Raw genomic sequence first — 21,368 nt, 5'->3', positions numbered from 1 at the left:
CTTCCACCCACTAGTCTGAAGGACGATACGACCCCGGTATCCACAAAGGATATGTCCCAAGACCCCTTGTGGGTCCCTGGAACCATAGATAACAGTGAAACCTATACTTTGACTATACTTAGGAAGACACCATGGAATCACACTGGAGAGTCCAAAGAGACCCACAAACACGTATGGGAGGGAATATTTTGTAGTATGTGGGTTACTTTATCTGGGAAACAGAAATGTGTAGGAAAACTATTTCTAAATAGCTTGTTTGCTGCCTTATTAGTGCCCCTTTTTAATATTTCATGTGAGGACCAAATGCCCTAAAGGTACCAGATTTCATCTGATTTGGAAAGCTAATTAGAGCAGCCCTGGTTACTGCTTTGATGGGAGACGACCAACAAATGCCAGTTGCTGTAAGCTATATTTCAAAGGAAGCCACTGGCAAAACTACCTCTGAGAGTTCCTTTCCTAAGGACCTTTCCACACAGCCATATATCATCCAGAATATCAAGGCAGATCATCCACAATATCTTCTTTGAGGTGGATTATCTGAGTCTACACTACCATATAATCCAGTTCAATGTGGATTTTATACAGCTGTGTGGAAGGGGCCTAAGAAAACCCAATGAAATTCATTAGGTTGCCATAAGTCCATAAACAATTTAAAGGCTCACGTACACAGATTATTTCAAATGGATCAGGTACTCTACTGTTTCTGTTAATTGTAGCAGGGTGTCAAAGACAGGGTGACAAATACAAAGACAAACTGGCTGAAGTCCCTTCCACACAGCCATATAACCCAGAATATCAAGGCAGAAAAATCCCTCAATATCTGCTTTGAACTGGGTTATTTGAGTCCACGCTACCATATATTCCAGTTCAAAGCAGATAAAGTGGGATTTTATTCCGCTGAGTAGAAGGGGCCTGAGAGATAGCTGTTATCCTAGAGCAGTAATTATATTGAACTCCATGTTTTTGCATTGATGTGGCATTGGGGACTGTGCAGTGGTGTTTGGGGTGTGAAGGGATGGGTGTGTTATTTTTGTGATGTGTGCTGGAGAAAGCATTTAATTTCGTTGTACAATTATTCTATTATATTCTAATAGCGAATAACAGTGCCACACAATGGTTAAATTAACAAACTACATCAAGATACAACATCATAAACTGTTGTCTATCTAGCTATCTAACCCCCCCCCCCCTCCACCCTGATTTAATCTTAAAGTTTCTTGTCCATTTCCAGCCAGGAAAGAGCCAAGTCTTGGGTTTTATTGCATTCATTTGGTGTGAAACTTACACAAAGTTTAGAAATATTTTCGCACTCTTTGGTGAAGCTAATGTGGTTTAGGGTTTTAAATCTCTGTTATTTTATGTGATTTGAGACCAAGATACAGAAAAAAGGGCAGCAGTTTCTCTTGAAACTTCCCCAAGTTCTCTGGTTTCAGCAGAGCAGCAATGTCTCGGTGTAATCAAAACTAGAAAACTTTGCTGCCGGGCCTCTTACTTCCCCTGTCATTCAGAACTGCCAAATACTAACCAGCAAGAATGTAACCACTGTTTATTTTTCCTTTCAGAGAGTTCAGCGTAGCACAGAAATTCTTCAGGATCTCACTCATCGAAATATTTCTGATTTCCTGGTGAAAACATATCCCACCCTCATAAGAAGCAGGTTAGTTGGGTGTCTCCCTGTGTATAGATTGTCTACAAAGCTGTTTGACCATTTATCTAGATGAGAAGTTCCCAAACGTATTTGATCTGCCATCCCCTTTTCAGGAAAACAACGCCTCAACTCCCTCCTTCTTTAAAGCAAATGAATAGAAGGATGTCATGAAAAATTTGTGTTTTTAATATATCTATATTTCTACGTACATCCTACAGCATGGTAAAGGAAGATGTTGTAAATAAGATACCTTGAATCTTGAAATACTAAGTCTTTATTCAAATCAGCTGTAGTAACATTCACATTACACAGAGAAAATTAAGATAACAAAGGGTAATGTTAAAATAAAAATATGAATAATATTAAATACAGTCCTGAATGTGAATAATAATAATAATAACAACAACTTTATTTATATCCCACCACCATCTCCCAAGAGGGGACTTGGGGTGGCTTATGTGGCAACAAAATTGCAATACAGAACATATAAAATACATAAAAGTTTGCCCACATCAGTGAGCAACACCAAATAACATAAAATAACAACTTACAATAATTAACAGAATATGATTTGAATTCAAATAAACATAACTGGTGAAAACACAACAATAAATTGAAGTTAAAATTGAGCTATACAAACTAATAATGTCCCAACCACAACCCAGATTAAAAATCACCATTAAAATGACAGAGATAAAACTTTGTTCTATTTAGGCCATCCAATCTGGATGATGCTTAGCCATTATTGAAGGCCTATTAGAATAGCCATGTCTTCAACTCCCTCTGAAAAAATTGAATAGTGGGGGCTTGTCTGATTTCCCTGCGGAAGGTGTTCCAAAGCTGGGGAGCCACAACCGAGAAGGCCCTCTCCCTCATCCCCACCAACCATACTTGAGACGGAGGTGGGACCGAGAGGAGGGCCTCCCTGGCAGATCTTAGAGCCCATGCAGGTTCCTTAGGGGGATGTGGTCATGTAGTTAGGCTGAACCCAAACTGTATAGGGCTTTGTAGGTGATAACCTGCACTTTGAATTGGGACCAGAAACTTATAGGCAGCCAGTAGAGCTGCTTTAGTAGGGGCGTGGTATGCTCTCTATAGCTGGTCCCAGTCAGTAGCCTGGCTCCCGATCTTTGCACTAGTTGTAATTTAAGGACCGTCTTCAAAGGCAGTCCCACCTAGTGTGAATTGCAGTAATCCATTCTAGATGTAACTAAGGCATGGACCACCGTGGCCAAGTCTGACTATTCGAAGTTCGGTCGTAACTGGCGCATACATTTTAACTCTGCAAAGGCCCTCCCAGCCACAACCAAATCTAATGTGCTGCTATCAGTTTATGAATGTTCAGTTCTCTGTTTGTCATCAGCATGAATTAAACTTTTAAATACTACTTATTGCACTTGCACAATTCAGAAACACGCCAAATTAGATTTCATACATGTTGCCAAATATAGCATCATATTGGAAACAAATATTACATACACATATTCCAGCAGATGCATGTTGAACTTCCCAACAATGCACGACATGCTCGCCTGTCAACGCATGCTTGTTTAGACTTGTTGATGGAGTTGGCCATTGATTGCCTGTAACTTGCATTTTGATTGTTAATTTGGATTACTATAACTTTAACTCTATATTACACAACTAATGAAACATGTAGGAGCAGTGTATCCAAATTTTCATCTCTGTTAGTACATAGGATTTATACACAAATAAGTGTAATGAAACCACAGTATATTTTTGTGTTGTAATGCTGAGCCGTATCCCATCATACTCCTGCTATTGGAAACAGACTCCACACTTTCTCCAACTACTCCCTTAGAAGGATTTATGCTAAGGCAGTGGTTCTCAACCTCTGTGTCCCCCAAGATGTTTTGCCTTCAACTCCCAGAAATCCTAATAGCTGATAAACTGGCTGGGATTTCTGGGAGTTGTAAGCCAAAACACCTGGGGGCCCACAGGTTGAGAACCACTGTGCTAAGGGATTTAAGAGGCCAGTAACATTTGGAGGACCACACATGTGGTCTGTAGGTTGTGGATTTGTATCATCTGTGCAGAAGGACAGATACAGCAGAACAATTTGAAATTCAGATGAGTGTGCAGGTTTAAACTTTCCTCCATGACTTGTAATCTAAAAGGCTCTTACACTGATTTTCTTAGAAATTTGTCTCAACAAAATGGCCATTAAATCTGGAAATTATTTTCATACATTAGTGTGACAGAACTCAAATTAGTGTGATTTTTTTTTAAAAAAAGGTATTGTGTTATACCACTAATATATTCATTTTTCTGTTCCAGCTTAAAAAGCAAATACTGGGTAAACGAGCAAAGGTAGGAAGCTTGCATCTTGCATATCCTTTGTTGATGTTGAAGACAAGATTTGTTTTGAAATGAATTGTTGAAGGCATGATATGATTAATTAAGTGCTATCTCATCTGAGATGCATGTGATGGCCTACACATGTCTGGTTTTAAGGCAGCATTGATTTAGTTTAGCTACACTCTTGTCCCAGCATCTACCAACCACCATAACCTATCAAAGCAGCAGAGTTTGGGAGTTGTAACATTTCCGAGTTCTAATTTAGCAAAGATGTTTCTTTTAGTCAGAGCCTCCTTTATTTATAAGGAAGATTTTGCCATGTTGATCATTTATTAAAAGTGGTATGAGGTCTTGGGCTCTTGTGTTTAGATATGGAGGAATTTCTGTTGGAGGAAAGCTCCCAGTCCTTGATGTCACTGGAGAGCAAATTGTTGCCTTCCTGAGAGACCTTGGCCACATGATGAACATAACAGGGGTAAGCGAGGATTGTTCTTTCTCCTATTTTTTTACTCAATTCCCTAGTGATTTAAACAACTAAGCATTTTGCTTGTGTCTGCAGCATTGAAATGTGTCCAAATGTCTGGTTTACTTTCTACTATTTAGGGTGAAGCAACAAAGGTTGTTTCTAAGGAAATGTCAAACTTTCTTAAATATATGGAAACTGAAAACAACATTAAGGTATGTGAAATATCTCTAAATAATTCACCCCTTTTAAAAAGTTTTGAAGTGTTACAAAATCCTAAAAAACTTGATTGTTGACAGAGATTTGGCATTTTAGAAGGATTAGAAAAATAGATGTCACACCAAAGGGAACAGTGTTGTTTATCATGTTACCATCAAACTCAAAAAAGAAATAAAGAAGAATTTGATAGATATGAAATAGTTCTTTGTAATCCTTGGTGGTGTGTGGCTTATATTTGTTTGCTTTTTTGCTGTGTTTTGTTTCTTTAGACAAGAAAGAAAAAATGAGAGAGGTTTCATAGACAAGTTGTGAAAAATGGCTCTAACATTTATCTTGTATCTAAAATAATTGCAGATTTCAGTACATTTCAACTTACATAGTTATTGGTGAAATAAATAAGAGGAGGATATCTTGTTTGCCTTATGTTAGTTCAATGTACAGATGTTCTCTCTCCTTCTTGCAGGTGTGGTTTAACAACAAAGGCTGGCATGCTATGGTCATTTTTCTCAATGTAGCCAACAATGCCATCCTGAGAGCCAACCTGAAGCAAGGCAAAGATCCTGAAGAATATGGCATAACAGCCATCAACCACCCACTGAATCTCACTAAGGAGCAGCTCTCTGAGGTCACAGTGTCAGTAACATATATTGACCCTCTGTTCGCCTTCAACGTTATTATTTTTAGGAGCCCCCGGTGGCACAATAGGTTAAACCCTTGTGCCAGCAGTACTGTTGACCGAAAAGTCGGTGGTTCGAATCTGGGGACCGGGATGAGCTCCCGTCTGTCAGCTCTATCTCCCCATACGGGGACATGAGAGAAGCCTCCCACAGGATGGTAAAGCATCAAACATCCGGGCATCCCATGGGCAACATCCTTGCAGATGGCCAATTCTCTCACACCAGAAGCGACTTCCAGTTTCTCAAGTCGCTCCTGAAACAAGAAAAAAAAAGTATTACTTTTGGCTGGTCTGGGCATGTAAGAACACTAAAAAATATTCTAACCCAGGAATGGATGCAGAATATGTTGCTTTTCTGAGGTTGCTGGATTCCATCATTCATCAGCCTTATGGTTTATTTATTTCGTGTCAAAAGCATTCCATAAATAAATATGTTTAAAACTGATAAAATAAAGTGATTCCAAGCAGCTAAATAGTTTTAGACCTAAAACTGGCAACAGCGACTGCATTGTCTGTAGATTTAAACAGTTCTTCCTCTGTGCATGAAGCACAGCATACTGTGCATGGGCAAGCATACTGATGCTGAGTTGTTTGTTTTGCTCCACAGTCGCACAAGGTGGAGGATTCTTCTAGGTAGTGCCGTTTTGCCAGGTTGTCTTCTGATCTGCCAGCTCCACTTCTGGGTCTGTTCAGGGACTTCCACATTGCCCATTCTTGGTTTGCCTCTGGAGGTAGACCCTTGGTGGGGGGGACATCCAGTTAGAATTGCCCAATTTTACTGCCCGCAGGGATATTCTTGCTGTTGCTGGAGGAACATTAAGAGGAGTGGTGGTTCTCATGAAGATTTTCCTTGTTTTGAGTCTACTGGAAGGAGACTGATAGCTATATAGTGGGTGGCTTTCACAGTGTTCAACCTTATTTCTCTCACAATTGGCAGCAACTTCCCGTTGCACATCAGGGGGCAATGCCAGCTAGTTAATAGAGTCTATCAAGAGGTGTAGGTTTAAGACATCCTGTGATTATTCTACATGTCTCATTCAGTGCTACATTCACCTGCTTCACGTGGACAGATTTATGCCCAACAGGGCAGGCATACTTAGCAGTTGAGTAAGACAAGGCCAGGGCTGATGTTCTTATTAATTTTGGGTCTGCACCCCATGCGTTATTAGTAAGTTTCTGCAGGATGTTATTGTGTGCAGCTACTTTGTGCTTAGTGCTTCCTAAATGTTAGTGTTCAATCTAAGGTGACGCCAAGATATTTAGGGTGAGACCCGTGTTCAAACAGCCTTATGGTAGGAAATCTGAAAGGTATACATATCCCATCCCTAACTTATCCTAGGTGTAATGCAAACAAAGAAGTCATTCTAAACAGAGAACCTAAACAGAGTACCTATCCTTCTAAACAATTGATCCTCTGTATACAGAGATTCTGCATATATAGATTTAACCATGCATGGTTTTAACTACAGCCAAAGTCTGGATGAGTGTTCCTTGTCACTCTTTTTGTAAACAAAAGTGTCAAGTGCTCAGAATGTAATTGTAACAAGTATTTTTTTAAACCACACATGGAAATCATTACTAAGCAGTCCCAAATTAGAGAAAAGACACATTGGTGGGAGAAATATATGGCTGAACACAAACTAAATGATGGTACTTAGCTATCAAATATGTGGAATTAGTCTGCCATGGGTAACACTTGAGAGTTTTATTAAAAACTAACTTAAGTTCAAATTTATAGTGGTTACCAATATTAAAGGGCCGGAATGGAGTATTTAAGTGTTGGACATGGAACTTTGGGAGACTTAAAGTTCAAATCCTGCTTCGGCCCGAATTTGGACACATCAGAATCCCTCAGCCTCAGAGGAAGGAAATTACAAGCCTTCTCTGAACTTTAGAGCCATCATAAGTCCAAAAGTACTTTGAAATACAACCATCATCCCAACAGCAAGCGCATATATATATATATATATATATATATATATATATATATATATATATAAAAATAATGAAAATAACATTTAATAAGCAATATCAGTTGCTGACGTTGTGCCACCTTGAGTTGGGAATGCTGATTCATTACCATTTATTACAGAAATCTACTTTCTTCCATAAGAGATCTAAAAAAATTCATGTCAGGAGCAACTTGAGAATCTGCAGATCGCTTCTGGTGTGAGAGATTTGTCCATCTGCAAGGACATTGCCCAGGGGATGCCTGGATCTTTGATGTTTACCATCCTGTGGGAGGCTTCTCACATGAGGAGCTAGAGCCAACAGACCAGAGCTCACCCCGCTCCCCGGATTCAAATAATTGATCTTTCAGTCAGAAGTCCTACCAGCACAAAGGTTTAACCCATTGAGCTACCGGGGGCTCCAGATCTAAAATTGCATACGGGACCTCACGCTAAGACAGATCAAACATGACAAATCAAATTTTTCTCAAGATTATTCATATTTCTAGTAAAATTGTTCCTCTAGATGACAGACTCACTGGCTATCCCTAAATGTTTCTCTCCCTTTGCAGGCTGACCACTTCAGTAGATGCCGTTGTGTCCATCTGCGTGATTTTTGCCATGTCTTTCATCCCAGCCAGCTTTGTTTTGTTTTTAATTCAAGAACGGGTGACAAAAGCCAAGCATCTCCAGTTTGTCAGTGGTGTGAGCTCTTTTGTTTACTGGTTCACCAATTTCCTTTGGGACATAGTGAGTAATGTTTAAAGTGACCTAATAAAATATAGGAGAGAGATATGGGTCAGCAGCGGTTCACCTGCTGTACATATGGAAAGCCCAGGCTCAATGTCTGGCAATTTCAGGAAAAAATGGTGGAAATTCTCCTTGAAAATTTGGGAAATCACCACCAGTTAGTATACACGTTATTAAGCTTGGGTGACCAAGAAAAGAACAGAACAGAACAGAAAAACCCTTAACGGAACCTCTTCTTTGTTAGGCAGATGTCCTAGTGCCTGTCATGTTATATTATCATACATAAGGTCTGCTTTAGGATAAGATAGCCTCCTACATTCCTTACAGAGATCAGAGCTTGAAAAAGTTCCCTTTTGGATTGCAACTCCCAGAAACTGCATAACCAAAAAAAAGCCATTTTCCCTGATAGACATAGGTTCCATGTATTAAACATGATTTAACAAGTCCACTGAAGTACTGTTGCAAAGCCTTGGCATAATAGCTCACTCTAACAGAATTTTCCAATGAAAACAGATCTTAATTAATATGTCAAATATTCAGTGTTGAAATGGTGTGTGTGTGTGTGTGTGTGTGTGTATTCTTTCAAAATGCCACTATTTGAGTGTGCTTTACACAAACTGAACATAAGAAAACTGCCTTATGTTGAATCAGACCTTTTAGATAAATCCATCATTCTTAGGAAGCCCGCAGTGGCGCAGCAGATTAAACCGCTGAGCTGCTGAACTTGTTGACCAAAAGGTCGGCGGTTCGATTCCAGGGAGTAAAGTAAGCTCCCGCTATTAGCCCCAGCTTCTGCCAACTTGGCAGTTTGAAAAGATGCAAATAGAATCATAGAATCATAGAATAGTAGAGTTGGAAGAGGCCTCATGGGCCATTTAGTCCAACCCCCCGCTAAGAAGCAAGAAATCGCATTCAAAGCACCCCCGACAGATGGCCATCCAGCCTTTGCTTAAAAGCCTCCAAAGAAGGAGCCTCCACCACAGTCCGGGGGAGAGAGTTCCACTGTCGAACAGCTCTCATAGTGGGGAAGTTCTTCCTGATGTTCAGGTGGAATCTCCTTTCCTGTAGTTTGAAGCCATTGTTCCGTGTCCTAGTCTGCAGGGCAGCAGAAAATAAGCTTGCTCCCTCCTCCCTATGACTTCCCTTCACGTATTTGTACATGGCTATCATGTCTCCTCTCAGCCTTCTCTTCTGCAGGCTAAACATGCCCAGCTCTTTAAGCCGCTCCTCATAGGGCTTGTTCTCCAGACCCTTAATCATTTTAGTCGCCCTCCTCTGGACGCTTTCCAGCTTGTCAACATCTCCCTTCATCTGTGGTGCCCAAAATTGGACACAGTATTCCAGGTGTGGTCTGACCAAGGCAGAATAGAGGGGTAGCATGACTTCCCTGGATCTAGACGCTATTCCCCTATTTATGCAGGCCAGAATCCCATTGGCTTTTTTAGCTGCCGCATCACATTGTTGGGTCATGTTTAACTTGTTGTCCAAGAGGACTCCAAGGTCTTTTTCGCACACACTGCTGTCAAGCCAGGCGTCCCCCATTCTGTAGAATGTCAGGGGAAAACCTTTACCCTTACCTATCTTTAATCCTTTTTATTTTAGTGAATCTTTTCAAAGTATGACCAGCAGTGTTGCAGCAGTATGGTGGAGTTTTATTTTATTGCTTTTGTTTTCGCTTTAAGGGAAATTGGGAATGGGTTTTCGGATTTAATGAAGTACCTAGAATTCTCTTGATACCTATGCTACCATACTCCCTTGAATATTATACTATAGCACAACTAAATGCTGGGAGCTACTGGAAGAACAGATGTAGATTTATTTTTCCAAATCACTTCCGGATTTTTGAAATGGGTTTTCTTTCTCTCTTCCTCCACTCTCCCGCCATCCCAGCTAAATTATACAGTGAGTGCTGGCCTGGTAGTGGCAATATTCGTTGTTTTTAAAAAGAAAGCCTATACCTCACCCAGCAACCTTCCTGCGCTTGTTACATTGCTACTTTTATATGGGTAAGTAATAATAGGCATTGTATTCATTCTTCACAAGTCCGTTATAGAGACAGTGTGAACAACACGTTGATATGTTTTGCATTCAGTAAGTGCCTTCATTCAAAAAGTTACAATCAAGGATATTATTGTTGTTTTGTTTATGTCCAAAGAATGTCACTCCTGCACTGATCCATTGTGAGTGGATTCCAGAACAACCCCATTTTTAAAAAACCTGGGGCAGGAGGAGGTTTTTTTCCTGATTCCTGAGTTAATTTCCATGTCTGGCTTCATTGTTTCAGTTCTTCTTAGGATGTCTGGGCTGTCACTTAGATGACATGATAAAAGGAAGTATGGTTTCTCCCACAAGGTTCTTTCCTGTGTTCTTTACTTCATCAAAACATGTCTGGGGAAGAGAGGGGGCCCCACCTGAGTTACACTTATGGATGTTGGGTTAGAGATCCTGCCTCAAGGCATAATAGACCTGAAATAAAAGGGGAAATCTCAATACAGTAGAGTCTCACTTATCCAACCTTCGCTTATCCAACGCTCTGTATTATCCAATACAGTCTGCCTCCCACTCAGATCCACAGCTGTTTCTCTGGGCAGCAATTCTAACTTTATTTGTAGCCAATTTTTTAGTAGACACAAATTATGCATCTGAATTATGTATTCTCATCTGACAGTCAAGGAGCCCCGGTGGCGCAATGGGTTAAGCCTTTGTGCCGGTCGAACTCCTCACCGAAAGATCTGGAGGTTGGCGGTTCGAATCCTAGAAATGGGGTGAGCTTCCATCTGTCAGCCCCAGCTTCCATGTGGGGACACAAGAAAAGCCTCCCACAGAATGGTAACACATCCAGGCATCCCCTGGGCAACATCTCTGTAGATGGCTGATTCTCTCACACCAGAAGCAGCTTGTAGTATGTTCTCAATTTGTTTCTGACACGATTAAAAAAAAACTGACAGTCACTTTAATGTGACTATTTCTAACAGGAGTGGGCAATTGTGACCCTCCAGAAGTTGTTGCAACATAATTCCCATAATTCCTCATCATTGACAATGAATGGTGGTAGATACGATAGGAGATGCAGTCCCAGAATCAACTGTCTGTTCCTAGTTTTTACAACACCTTAGCCATACTTTGTACACTATAGGAAGGCAGCACAGGATTTATTTTATATCACTATTTTTCCATCTTTTCTGTGCAGATGGGCTGTCATTCCTATGATGTACCCAGCATCCTGCTTCTTTAGCATCCCCAGCACTGCCTATGTTGCCTTGTCTTGCATCAACCTCTTCATCGGTATCAATAGTAGTGCCATTACTTTTATCCTGGAGCTCTTTGAAAACAATCCGGTGAGTGACTTTTCTTCATAGAGGAAGGAGAGCAGCATACTTTTAGCAATGTTTCAGAGAGAAGCACCTGCAGATATGTACCCCAGTAAAGCTTATAAGAGAGTTTTACAGGTACCCTTTCTGAAAAGAGAAGTGTCAGGAAATGTTTCATATGCATGAATTTCTCATTTGTGACCTTGGGGTTCCAGGATTTAGATATCCTGGCAATTATAAAGGAATGCTGCAAAAAAAGAAATCCTTTGATAGGCCCTCTCTTTTTTCTGTTTCTTCAAAAGTACTAAAGATGAATGCATCTCGGCCAGCTCAACTTCTTATTTTGCACAGCTCTTAAACCCTTCAGATGTTACTTAATACTAAAGAGTTCTGAAAATGAAAAGTATACCTGGCTATAAACATTCTCATCAGTTTTCAAGGATGTTGGCATATAAAGGTAGTGTTTTTGTGTGTTGCAGCCTCTGCTGAAATTCAATAAAACATTGAAAAGTATCCTGTTAGTCCTTCCTCATTTCTGCTTGGGCCGTGGACTCCTTGACCTTGCCATGAACCAAGCAGTGACTGATGTGTATGCTCGGTTTGGTAAGTACAAAAGAAAGCGGCATGTTCTTGTGGCCAAGTGAGCTTTTGTGCCTTGGGCTCTTTCCTGACACCCTGAAGGGCGAGGCTGCCCCCCCCCCCTTTTCAGGCTACAAAAGTTGGAGCTAGTGGGGTAAACACTTGATACTTAGGCTTTTGGGTAAAGTTCATTTCGATTTAGATTTATATTATACAGAAATGTTGTTTCAGGTGAGATCTACGGCTGTTTCCTAGAAACAGTCAGTGATAGATCTGTTTCATGTCTCTTTGTTCATAAGTTGACTTAAGCCCCAGCCTTTCTTTCTGTGAGCTCAAGATAGTTATATTTATAACTTCCTACTCATATAACACTTACAATATCCCTGTGGGGTAAATCAAGTTGATAAGAGAAAGTGACTGGAACAAAATCACATGTACTTGAACATGGATCTTCCAAGTGCTAGTCTAACACCTCACCCACTATACCATTTCCTGAACTATTGCACTTCAGATTGTCAATGGGCATTGAATGCTCCATAGTACAAAAATGTCACGTGGATAAAAAGCATACATACCTGGGAGAAGCTTAGCTGTCTCTCTAATATGTCACTTTATATTTATTTCTCATTGACATGGTGAAGCACGATACTGGCAAAACTTCCAATTTATCTGGGTTTTGAATCTATATGGATTCTATATATTGGAAACTAGGCAAGGGAGGTTTATATATCTGTGGAATGTCCAGGGTGGAAGAAAGAACTCTTGTTTGCCTGAGGCAAGTGTGAATGTTGCAATTAATCACCTTGATCAGCATCTAAAAGCCTTGCAGCCTGGCTGATTCCTGCCTGGGTGAATCCTTTGTTGGGAGGTGTTAGCTGGCCCTGATTGTTTCGTGTCTGGAATTCCCCTTTTTTCAGCATATAGAGCCCAGTTTAGGTGGTTCAGTTCATCTTGGAGGAGGTGATGAAGAAACACAACCTACAAACTATCTACAGACCCAGAGAAGTCAGCCATAGCAGAGCACTTGATGAACCAACCTGGACACAGCATATTATTTGAGAAGACAGAAATGCTCGACCACTCTAACAACCACCATGTCAGACTACACAAAGAAGCCACTGAAATCCACAAGCATGTGGAAAATTTCAACAGGAAGGAGAAAACAATTAAAAATTAACCATATTTGGCTACCGGTATTTAAAAACTCTAAAATCAGAACAGTAAATAAAGAGCAACACTAAAAAAAAAAAAAACAGGGATATTCCAGACAGGAAACAATCAAGGCCAGCTAACACCTCCCAACAAAGGATTCCCCTGGCAGGGATCAGCCAGGTCTTGAAGCTGCAAGGCTTTTCAATGCTACTCAAAGTGATTAATTGCAACATTGGCACTTGCCTCCTTCTACAACACTCAGAAGTAAAGTTGTCTCCTCATTTTCAGACAGATTGACTGCATGTATGGGCTGGCATTCCAATGGCACAGTCTGCCCACAGTTTAGATGTGTTGATCAGAATACTTGTAGGGAGCACAGGAGGAATGATGTGCTATGAATTGGTGCATTTAGTTTCCATGAATGAGTGCCTGAACGAGATTCTCCAACAAGAATTTCTAGTGAGATGCACTGAGGAAATTTGGTATATGAGCTTTGCCACATATTCTACTCCAGGAAGTCAAAACACTCACTGCAGAGACTATGGCTGGATCTGCACTGCTATATAATCCAGTTTCTGAATCCAGATTATCTGCTTTGAACCAGATTATATGTGTCTACACTGTCATACAATCCAGTTCAAAGCAGATAATCTGGATTCAGAAAGTGGATTATATGGCAGTGTAGATGGGGCCTCAGTCTTCATTGAAAACTCTTCAAGCATTTTTTTTTTCATGTCAGGAGTGACGAGAAACTGCAAGTCGCTTCTGGTGTGAGAATTGGTTGTCTGCAAGATTATTGCCCAAAGGACGCCTGGATGTGTGATGTTTTACCATCCTTGCGGGAGGCTTCTCTCATGTCCTAAACATATAATAATATGAATGTTTTATCTAACCGGAACCTGGATTGTATAACATGGTCATAACAATCCTTTCTCCTCTGGCCTCATCCTCTCTCTTGTCTCTTCTGAATAAAAACTTTATTGGAAACTCCTTGGGCAAAGAGCGCTGTATGTTTCTTTCCTGGTCTGTCCATCCCTAGCTTATCTTTAATTGAGATCTTTGAAACCACCTTGAGCATTATCATTGATTATACTTGATACAGCATGGCTAAGTTTGTTTGAAGTGTACATCATTAAACATCCTTTGAGAGTCTGCGTAGGAGTTCTTTGGTAATGATGTTAACTGTTTTCATTGCCTTTGTTCAGAGAAGCAAGGCTTTATTCAGGTAGTAATTAAGAATGATTTTGGTTGGTTTCATCCCAAAGGAGAAGAACATCTCTTGAATCCGTTCAACTGGGATTTTGCTGGAAAAAACATGGTTGCCTTGGCAGTGCAGGGTGTTGTGTTTTTTGTTCTGAATCTTCTGATGCAGCGTAATTTCCTCTCCACCAGATGGTACGTTGGGAAACTGTACCCCTCCAGTAGAAACTTACCTGTATGGAATTAGTGTTAACAAGTAGAAGTGTCTGGATCCAAAAGTGCTCTGTATATATGTGTCTCTGTATATTAGGTAGAAAATGGAAATTGCTTTCCAGAGATTAACTGAATTATCACATTCCTTCAGGCTTCCCAAAAACACTCTGACACCCATTATAGATGAAGATGAGGATGTTGCAGAAGAAAGACAAAGAATCGTGAATGGAGGAGGCAAAATTGACATTTTGAATTTGCAAGAACTGACCAAGGTAATCTCCAGAAATTACGAAAACTGGAACAAGTGAAATGTGTTTTCTCCATCTTCTTGTAATACTGAAAAGTCAGCTTTTCAAGTTTCATCATTACTATCTGGCTGTGAACATAAACACTGCATCATTTATATAAAGTCATTTGGTTTATAAGTATGGAAGCGATGCTCTTTTCATGTATTCATCTTTGAGCTTGCTATATTTCTAAAAAAAAAACCTGTTTTTTAAATAGTTACAATTATGAACATTAATCAAAATGGATATATTTATATTTATATTTACCTAAATTGTGTTCCTAACAGTGAACATTTAACTTGGGGAATTTCTTATATATTCCTTTTCTATTGGGTTATGCCATCTTTCAGCCCTGAGAGTGGTAGGGGTCCAGCTCAAGTAAATCAGCCACAGATTTCACAGAACAAAGGCATTAAAAATTAAATCCCATTTTACTCTAGTTTTATACAGCAAGACGAGTTCCAGCTGTAGACAGACTCTGTGTGGGCGTTCGTCCTGGAGAGGTGAGTTGTCCATCCTTGCTGTAACATACTTTGAAGTAACTTGGTTTTAAAATCTACTGGGAGTAATAATTTTTGTGACAATATGTAATTTAGTGCTTTGGCCTCCTGGGTGTGAATGGAGCGGGCAAAACGACAACATTCAAAATGCTGACGGGAGATACGGAAGTAACATCTGGAGATGCCATAGTGGCTGGCCACAGGTACGTTGTGAAAATTGCCAGAAAAGAACAATGCAGTCAACTATGTGTGGCAATCTGTATATCTCTTATCTGAACATGTGCTATCAGTAATGTCTCTTCTTCAGCTGTGGTGGGGAGAAAGGAGTTATCTGTATTTCTGCACAAGGTCATTCATTTATAAACTGTTTGTTTGTCATTAACATTTATATTAGTACATCAAACAGTGCAACTGGATTAATTTATGTGCTGGCACTTGAGATGTAAAGGGTGGGGTAGGAAAATGTAGTTTGTTTTCTTCCCTCACCCTACCATTCAAAATGGGTGGTTTTCCCCCCTAAATTTCCCCCTAAACATGCACATTTCTCAACCTCTCCCCACCCCCCAAAAGCCCAAAACAAACCAGAGACAAATAGAAATGTTCTGGCATTGACATGGAGATTTATGTTAGACATTTTTCTTGAAATTGGGTGCCAAATTTAAAATCTTTGTCCCCACTATGTTGGACAGTTTGAGCTGTCAAATAGTAAACATAATACACAAATGCAATCCAGCAAAACAGCAGCTCCCTATCAGACAATTCCATAATGTGCAATATTTCTGTGGCATATTATGCAGTTGAAGTGGGCAACTGCTACATCTTTCAAAATGTTTTCACTGTAAGAGAAACAAGAATTTTAGATACCCAAGCTCTGATGAAGGGATTTAAACTTTGATTTCTAATTTTGAAGAAAGATGATCCCCAAATGTATTATTATATGATAATATTGCCATTTAGGGTGGGAAACATCAAGTTGTTGTTACATTACATCTCCCATCCACCCTAGGCAGCACTGCCACTGGTAAGGGATTATGGGAGTTCCAGTTCAACATTTTTCCCAGCTTTGCCTTGGCATTATTCTTTTCTCTCTTCTAAAACTATTGAATGTGAACGGAATTCGATAAGATCTCCAACTCCCCACTGCTTTTTATTTCCCCCCCCAGTGTATTGACTCATATATCTGATGTTCATCAAAACATGGGCTACTGCCCACAGTTCGATGCTATTGACGATCTGCTCACGGGAAGAGAGCACTTGCGCCTTTATGCACGTCTGCGTGGTGTGCCTGCTGCTGAAGTGGAGAAGGTAGGGTCACTTTCTTCTTTCACGCTAACATTTAAATCTTTATGTTTTAAGGAATGTAGGAAGGGCAATAAATCAAAAGTGTGTGCAGCCAGACAGCTACTTACCCAACCAATCAATAGTTGATTCTTTCTACCTTTATGGAGAAAAAATAATAAATGTTGTGAATGGGACAACACAAGCTACCGTAGTCTGAACGCCTTGTAATATTCTGTGAATGAGGCTGATTACTCATAAAAAACCTGTTCAGGAACATTTCAATATCTATTTTATGATATATTCAATAAGGATCCCGTTATGTACCTGCATTGTACCTATTATGAACTGGATTGAGCCTATCATTTTGATAGAATTATGATATTGGCTCGCTTGCTTGTTTGCTTGCTTGCTCGCGTTCTTTCTTTTTTTCTTACACAGGTAGCTGAGTGGGGCATCCAGAAGCTTGGTCTCTTGGCTTATGCAGATCAGTTGGCCGGCACATACAGCGGTGGGAACAAGCGCAAGCTCTCCACTGCCATCGCACTGATAGGTTGCCCTCCATTAGTTCTACTGGTAAGTAGACTTATGGAGAAGAAAGTAGCAGACTGGTATAGCAGAAATAAAATTAATTCTTCAAGGCTCTGAAAAACTCCATGAAGAAGTGCCAGTTTTCCTGTCAACCTCCCACTGACCTTTGTTTAGGGGTGGATTCAGTGTTTTTGCATACTTTGGTCACGTTTTGTATGGCTTCCCCTCTTGCCATGTTGAATGGCAGCAAGCCACACAACACCCTTTTGAGCAGCATTTCCCAGACTTTTGGTAACCGAGGCATGCTTTTGATTCCAGAATTAAATTTGGAGATACTTTTTACTGTTACACAAGGACACTTTTGGAATGTGCTTGATCAAAAATGCTGAACAAAAAATTTGAGCCTCTTAGAAACGTAGTGGTCTGTGGCAGAAAATTCAAAAATGCAAAGTGTAAAAGATGTCCCTCTTCTTTCTACTCCTCTTCAAATCCTATCTCAATTTCTATTGATTCCACACAAAAGTAGAAACCTGCCGTTCCTAATTCAAGCCATGAAGATTGAGATTTTTGGTAGTGATAGGGCATACATTGCAATACATACATACATACATACATACATACATACATACATACATATTAAAATCCAGTTGTTGTGGTCCACTCATTCTGTTCTTGTAGGATGAACCAACTACAGGAATGGACCCTCAGTCCCGACGTTTCTTGTGGAACTCCATTGTCAGTGTGATCCGAGATGGGAGAGCTGTGGTTCTGACCTCACACAGGTAAAGCAAAATTGGCAATGAAGCCTAAGCTGATAGCTGTTTCAGAGAAAGTATGGGATGTATTCCTACTTGCTATGTATTTGTTTATTCATTTATTTATTGTATTTTTTGTCCTCTCCTATATAAAAAGACCTTAGGGCAGAGTACAAAAAGTGTATCACTTCTGATTCCAGTGGAATCAAATTAGAAAGGAAGCTTTTGAACTATCTCATTCTCTGGGTTGCTGGGAATTTTCCAGGCTGTCTCATTCTCTTCATGATCTGCTAGCTTTCTTAGTGCAGGGACATTTTTCTTATATTTTTATCCTGCCCTTCTTTCAAAGAATGCATGTATCATTCTCTCCTGCCAATCAGTCCTTGTAAAAAGTAAGTGGGGTGCATTATGGTGTGAAATAGTACAAGCAATATAATTATTCCTGATCTCATTCTGAGTCCATTCTTGCCTTTAACCACTACATTAAATTGCTTCTGTATGTTTAATTCCATTCCCTCTTATATGTTTGTGATAATGGCTGTGTGTCAAAATAAGCCCAAAGCACACAAGTGTGGTGCAGACTCTGGCCCAATACGGATAAGTCTTAACCAGGACAACAAGCCAAGGAGTGATACGATAAGGCTGGGGAGTGGATTTTGCATTCTGCCTAACCTATAACATAATTTCTGTCTCTCTAAGCATGGAAGAATGCGAGGCACTCTGTACACGCTTAGCCATCATGGTGAAGGGGACCTTCAAGTGTCTGGGCACAATCCAACATCTCAAATACAAGTAAGCCCTAGGCCTGTCACTTTTATTCTACTGCAATTTTGTAAAAACATCCGGGCTTCCCCTGGGCAACGTCCTTGCAGACGGCTAATTCTCTCACACCAGAAGCAACTTGCAGTTTCTCAAGTCGCTCCTGACACGGAAAAAAAAATTGTAAGAAAATCATGACTTGCTATTTTGTTATGGAGGGTGCAATCCAATGAGTTCTGCAATGCCTTTAATGGGAGCAAGAGAAAAGCAGATCTGTCCTGAGGAATATGGCTAGACTATTCTAGGTGTTATTTTTAACCTATGGTGGCCATCAAGCAAATCCTATCACATGATTTTATTGGGGGGGAAATGATTCAAAAGAGCTTTTCTATTTATTTTTCCCAACACTGAGAGCATGTGACTTGCCAAAGTAATGCAAAGGGTTTCATGACTGGGCTGGGATTTAAACCCAAATGCAACACACAAGCAACTACACCACACTGACTCTCTACAGATGTTGTCTCTCCCAAAGTATTCTGGAATGGTAATTTGGGTAGAGAGCAAAGAATTCTTGGTTAGAGATTTTTTAACTATCTACCACAATTGTACAATTTTTATGATTCCTGTGGATAAACAGTGTCAAATCTGTCTTTGCTATAGCTATGTGTTATAGGGAATCATCCATTGTGTGTTCAATGCATCTATCTGCTGATTTCAATACACACTGTGATGTGTTGGGGTAGCTACCAATGCTATGCAACTCAACAAGAGGCTGGCTGTCAAATTCCAGGATCCTGACCCTATTGCTGCTACTCTTTTTCTATAGGCAATAATAGGGATGGGGAGGCAATAGGGATCCCATGGTATGTGAGGATCTTCCAGCCTGGGACTTGCTAGTATATGGGTGTCTCATGTTGGACATATAGTTACTCATAGAGTTTGATTAGCTAGCACAGCTGTAGAACATAATTATGCATGAAGGTTATCTGTATTTCCACCTCTTAGGGCCCTTTCAGACAGTCCCTATATCCCAGGATCTGATCCCAGGTTTTCTGCTTTAGACTGAATTATATGAGCCCCCAATGGCAGATAATCTGGGATATACAGAAAACCTGGGATCAGATCCTACGATATAGAACCTGTCTGCAAGGGCCCTTAGAAATCTGTGGCATAACCATATCAGCCCTCAAGGATGGCTTTAGGAAGCACAAAAAGCTTCAATATTGTGATGGGCAGGCCTGCTCAAGAAGATATTTTCTTGATCTTCTCTTGGTCCAGGCAAATAAACACAAAGACTTGTCTAAGATATGCACCTGAAATATAATACCCAGATTTACATTGCCCACCTGGTCCTCTCCCAAACAAGTGCTGCAGGTTAATTCTTGTTGCCCTTGCAGTAACAAACATTATTAAAATGTATTCACACTGCTCTCCGTCTTCATTACCTTGACACATCAAAATAAGTTTGGTAACTCCAAACACAGAATTGCTTCACTTTTTAATATGGTGTATTTTGTCTCTAAATCTAAAATAGATTGAAATACAAAAGAAAATCTATTGAAAGACAAACTTTCATTTGTTGTATTCAGTAGACTGGGAAATAATTGTGCATGGCTTCTAATTTGTGGTTTTATCTGCACCAACTCATTTTTACATGGTAACACCAGAAATAAAACCAGGACCTGATGCAGTTGGCTGTCCCTGATCACCATTTCAGTTTCTGTTTTTTTATTTAAGTAAGTGCCCAATTAATAAAATTCCTGAAATACAAACTAAATACATTTGGAAATGTCTCTTTGTGTTCCTCCATCTTGGCCAGATCCTGCTGTCCTGCCCCTGCCCCCCTTACTAGTCCTCACACACACACCACTTTTATATCTAGATGAAAGATAGAACAAACTATAGAAAGTTTCAAATTTGGACGGTGGATAGATTGGTTACATAACCTAAATGCCTCTATACAATTGATCATTATCCTTACATAAATACCACATTTCTCCTTTCATTAACAGATATGGAGATGGTTACATTGTCACCATGAAAATGAAGGCCCCAAAACCTGGTTTGCCTCCTGACCTTAGCCTGGCTGAGCACTTCATACAAGTGAATTTCCCAGGCAGCGTACAGAGAGAAAAACACTACAACATGCTTCAGTACCAGATATGCTCTTATTCACTGGCCAAGATATTTCGTTTGATTCTCTCCAACAAGGACGTCCTAAATATTGAGGAATACTCTGTCACCCAGACCACCCTGGATCAGGTAAATTAAAAAATATACTGGGAATGGAAATGACTCACTAAGTAAGTGCAAACAACCAAATTTGAAACAAGTATAATTTTTGCTTTGACAATATTTAAAATAAAGGTTATAGAGTTGAAGCCAAAGCACATTTATCTAAAACTGCAGAGTAAAGTAGGACAAGTGCTGATTTTAAGGGAGGATAATTATGACCAATAAATTTTTAGTTAGAAAATATCGGCAAACTTTACCTGGCTAGCAGCCTGATTGTGAGTTAAGAGGGTGTAAATCAGATTTGCAGGAACACAAATGACTTCTTTAGTTGTTGCAGAGGTTGGAATTCTGTTAGTTATGCAATGAATGAAATCCCATCCAGCTTCTTGTAAGTAGCCACTGCCATTTCTATGCTGTTGTGAGGGGACGAGCACAAACACCTCTATCCCTTTTTCTGTAGGTGAACCCACTACAAGGATGTCATTTGTAGGGACATCCCCAGGGCTTCTGGAGGTCTCTGCAGATGCCTGCCACATCTGTTTTA

The 21,368-nt window shown here is 40.1% G+C and overlaps 1 protein-coding gene across 5 annotated transcripts in view; it reads left to right on the top strand.

Annotated features, from left to right (window-relative positions):
• abca4 (ATP binding cassette subfamily A member 4) overlaps nucleotides 1-21,368 on the top strand; it is a 137,136-nt gene that overhangs the window by 111,997 nt on the left and 3,771 nt on the right. For 4 of the 5 annotated variants that reach the window (XM_062977959.1, XM_062977958.1, XM_003220057.4 and 1 more), the window contains 18 exons: nucleotides 1,563-1,657; nucleotides 3,947-3,979; nucleotides 4,337-4,442; nucleotides 4,571-4,645; nucleotides 5,113-5,282; nucleotides 7,847-8,024; nucleotides 9,915-10,030; nucleotides 11,215-11,362; nucleotides 11,815-11,938; nucleotides 14,332-14,461; nucleotides 14,631-14,751; nucleotides 15,207-15,269; nucleotides 15,363-15,469; nucleotides 16,430-16,571; nucleotides 16,986-17,120; nucleotides 17,754-17,857; nucleotides 18,530-18,622; nucleotides 20,602-20,851. In XM_062977959.1, the coding sequence (XP_062834029.1) occupies nucleotides 1,563-1,657; nucleotides 3,947-3,979; nucleotides 4,337-4,442; nucleotides 4,571-4,645; nucleotides 5,113-5,282; nucleotides 7,847-8,024; nucleotides 9,915-10,030; nucleotides 11,215-11,362; nucleotides 11,815-11,938; nucleotides 14,332-14,461; nucleotides 14,631-14,751; nucleotides 15,207-15,269; nucleotides 15,363-15,469; nucleotides 16,430-16,571; nucleotides 16,986-17,120; nucleotides 17,754-17,857; nucleotides 18,530-18,622; nucleotides 20,602-20,851 (2,190 nt within the window). Of the gene's footprint in view, nucleotides 1-1,562; nucleotides 1,658-3,946; nucleotides 3,980-4,336; nucleotides 4,443-4,570; nucleotides 4,646-5,112; nucleotides 5,283-7,846; nucleotides 8,025-9,914; nucleotides 10,031-11,214; nucleotides 11,363-11,814; nucleotides 11,939-14,331; nucleotides 14,462-14,630; nucleotides 14,752-15,206; nucleotides 15,270-15,362; nucleotides 15,470-16,429; nucleotides 16,572-16,985; nucleotides 17,121-17,753; nucleotides 17,858-18,529; nucleotides 18,623-20,601; nucleotides 20,852-21,368 lie in introns of those variants that run through there. The other variant, XR_010005305.1, reaches the window with a different exon arrangement.

The sequence above is a fragment of the Anolis carolinensis genome, chromosome 4, assembly GCF_035594765.1.
Source record: "Anolis carolinensis isolate JA03-04 chromosome 4, rAnoCar3.1.pri, whole genome shotgun sequence".
Lineage (NCBI taxonomy): Eukaryota > Metazoa > Chordata > Lepidosauria > Squamata > Dactyloidae > Anolis > Anolis carolinensis.
Note: the sequence above shows the minus strand (reverse complement) of the source record. Positions and strands in the feature narration are given on the sequence as shown.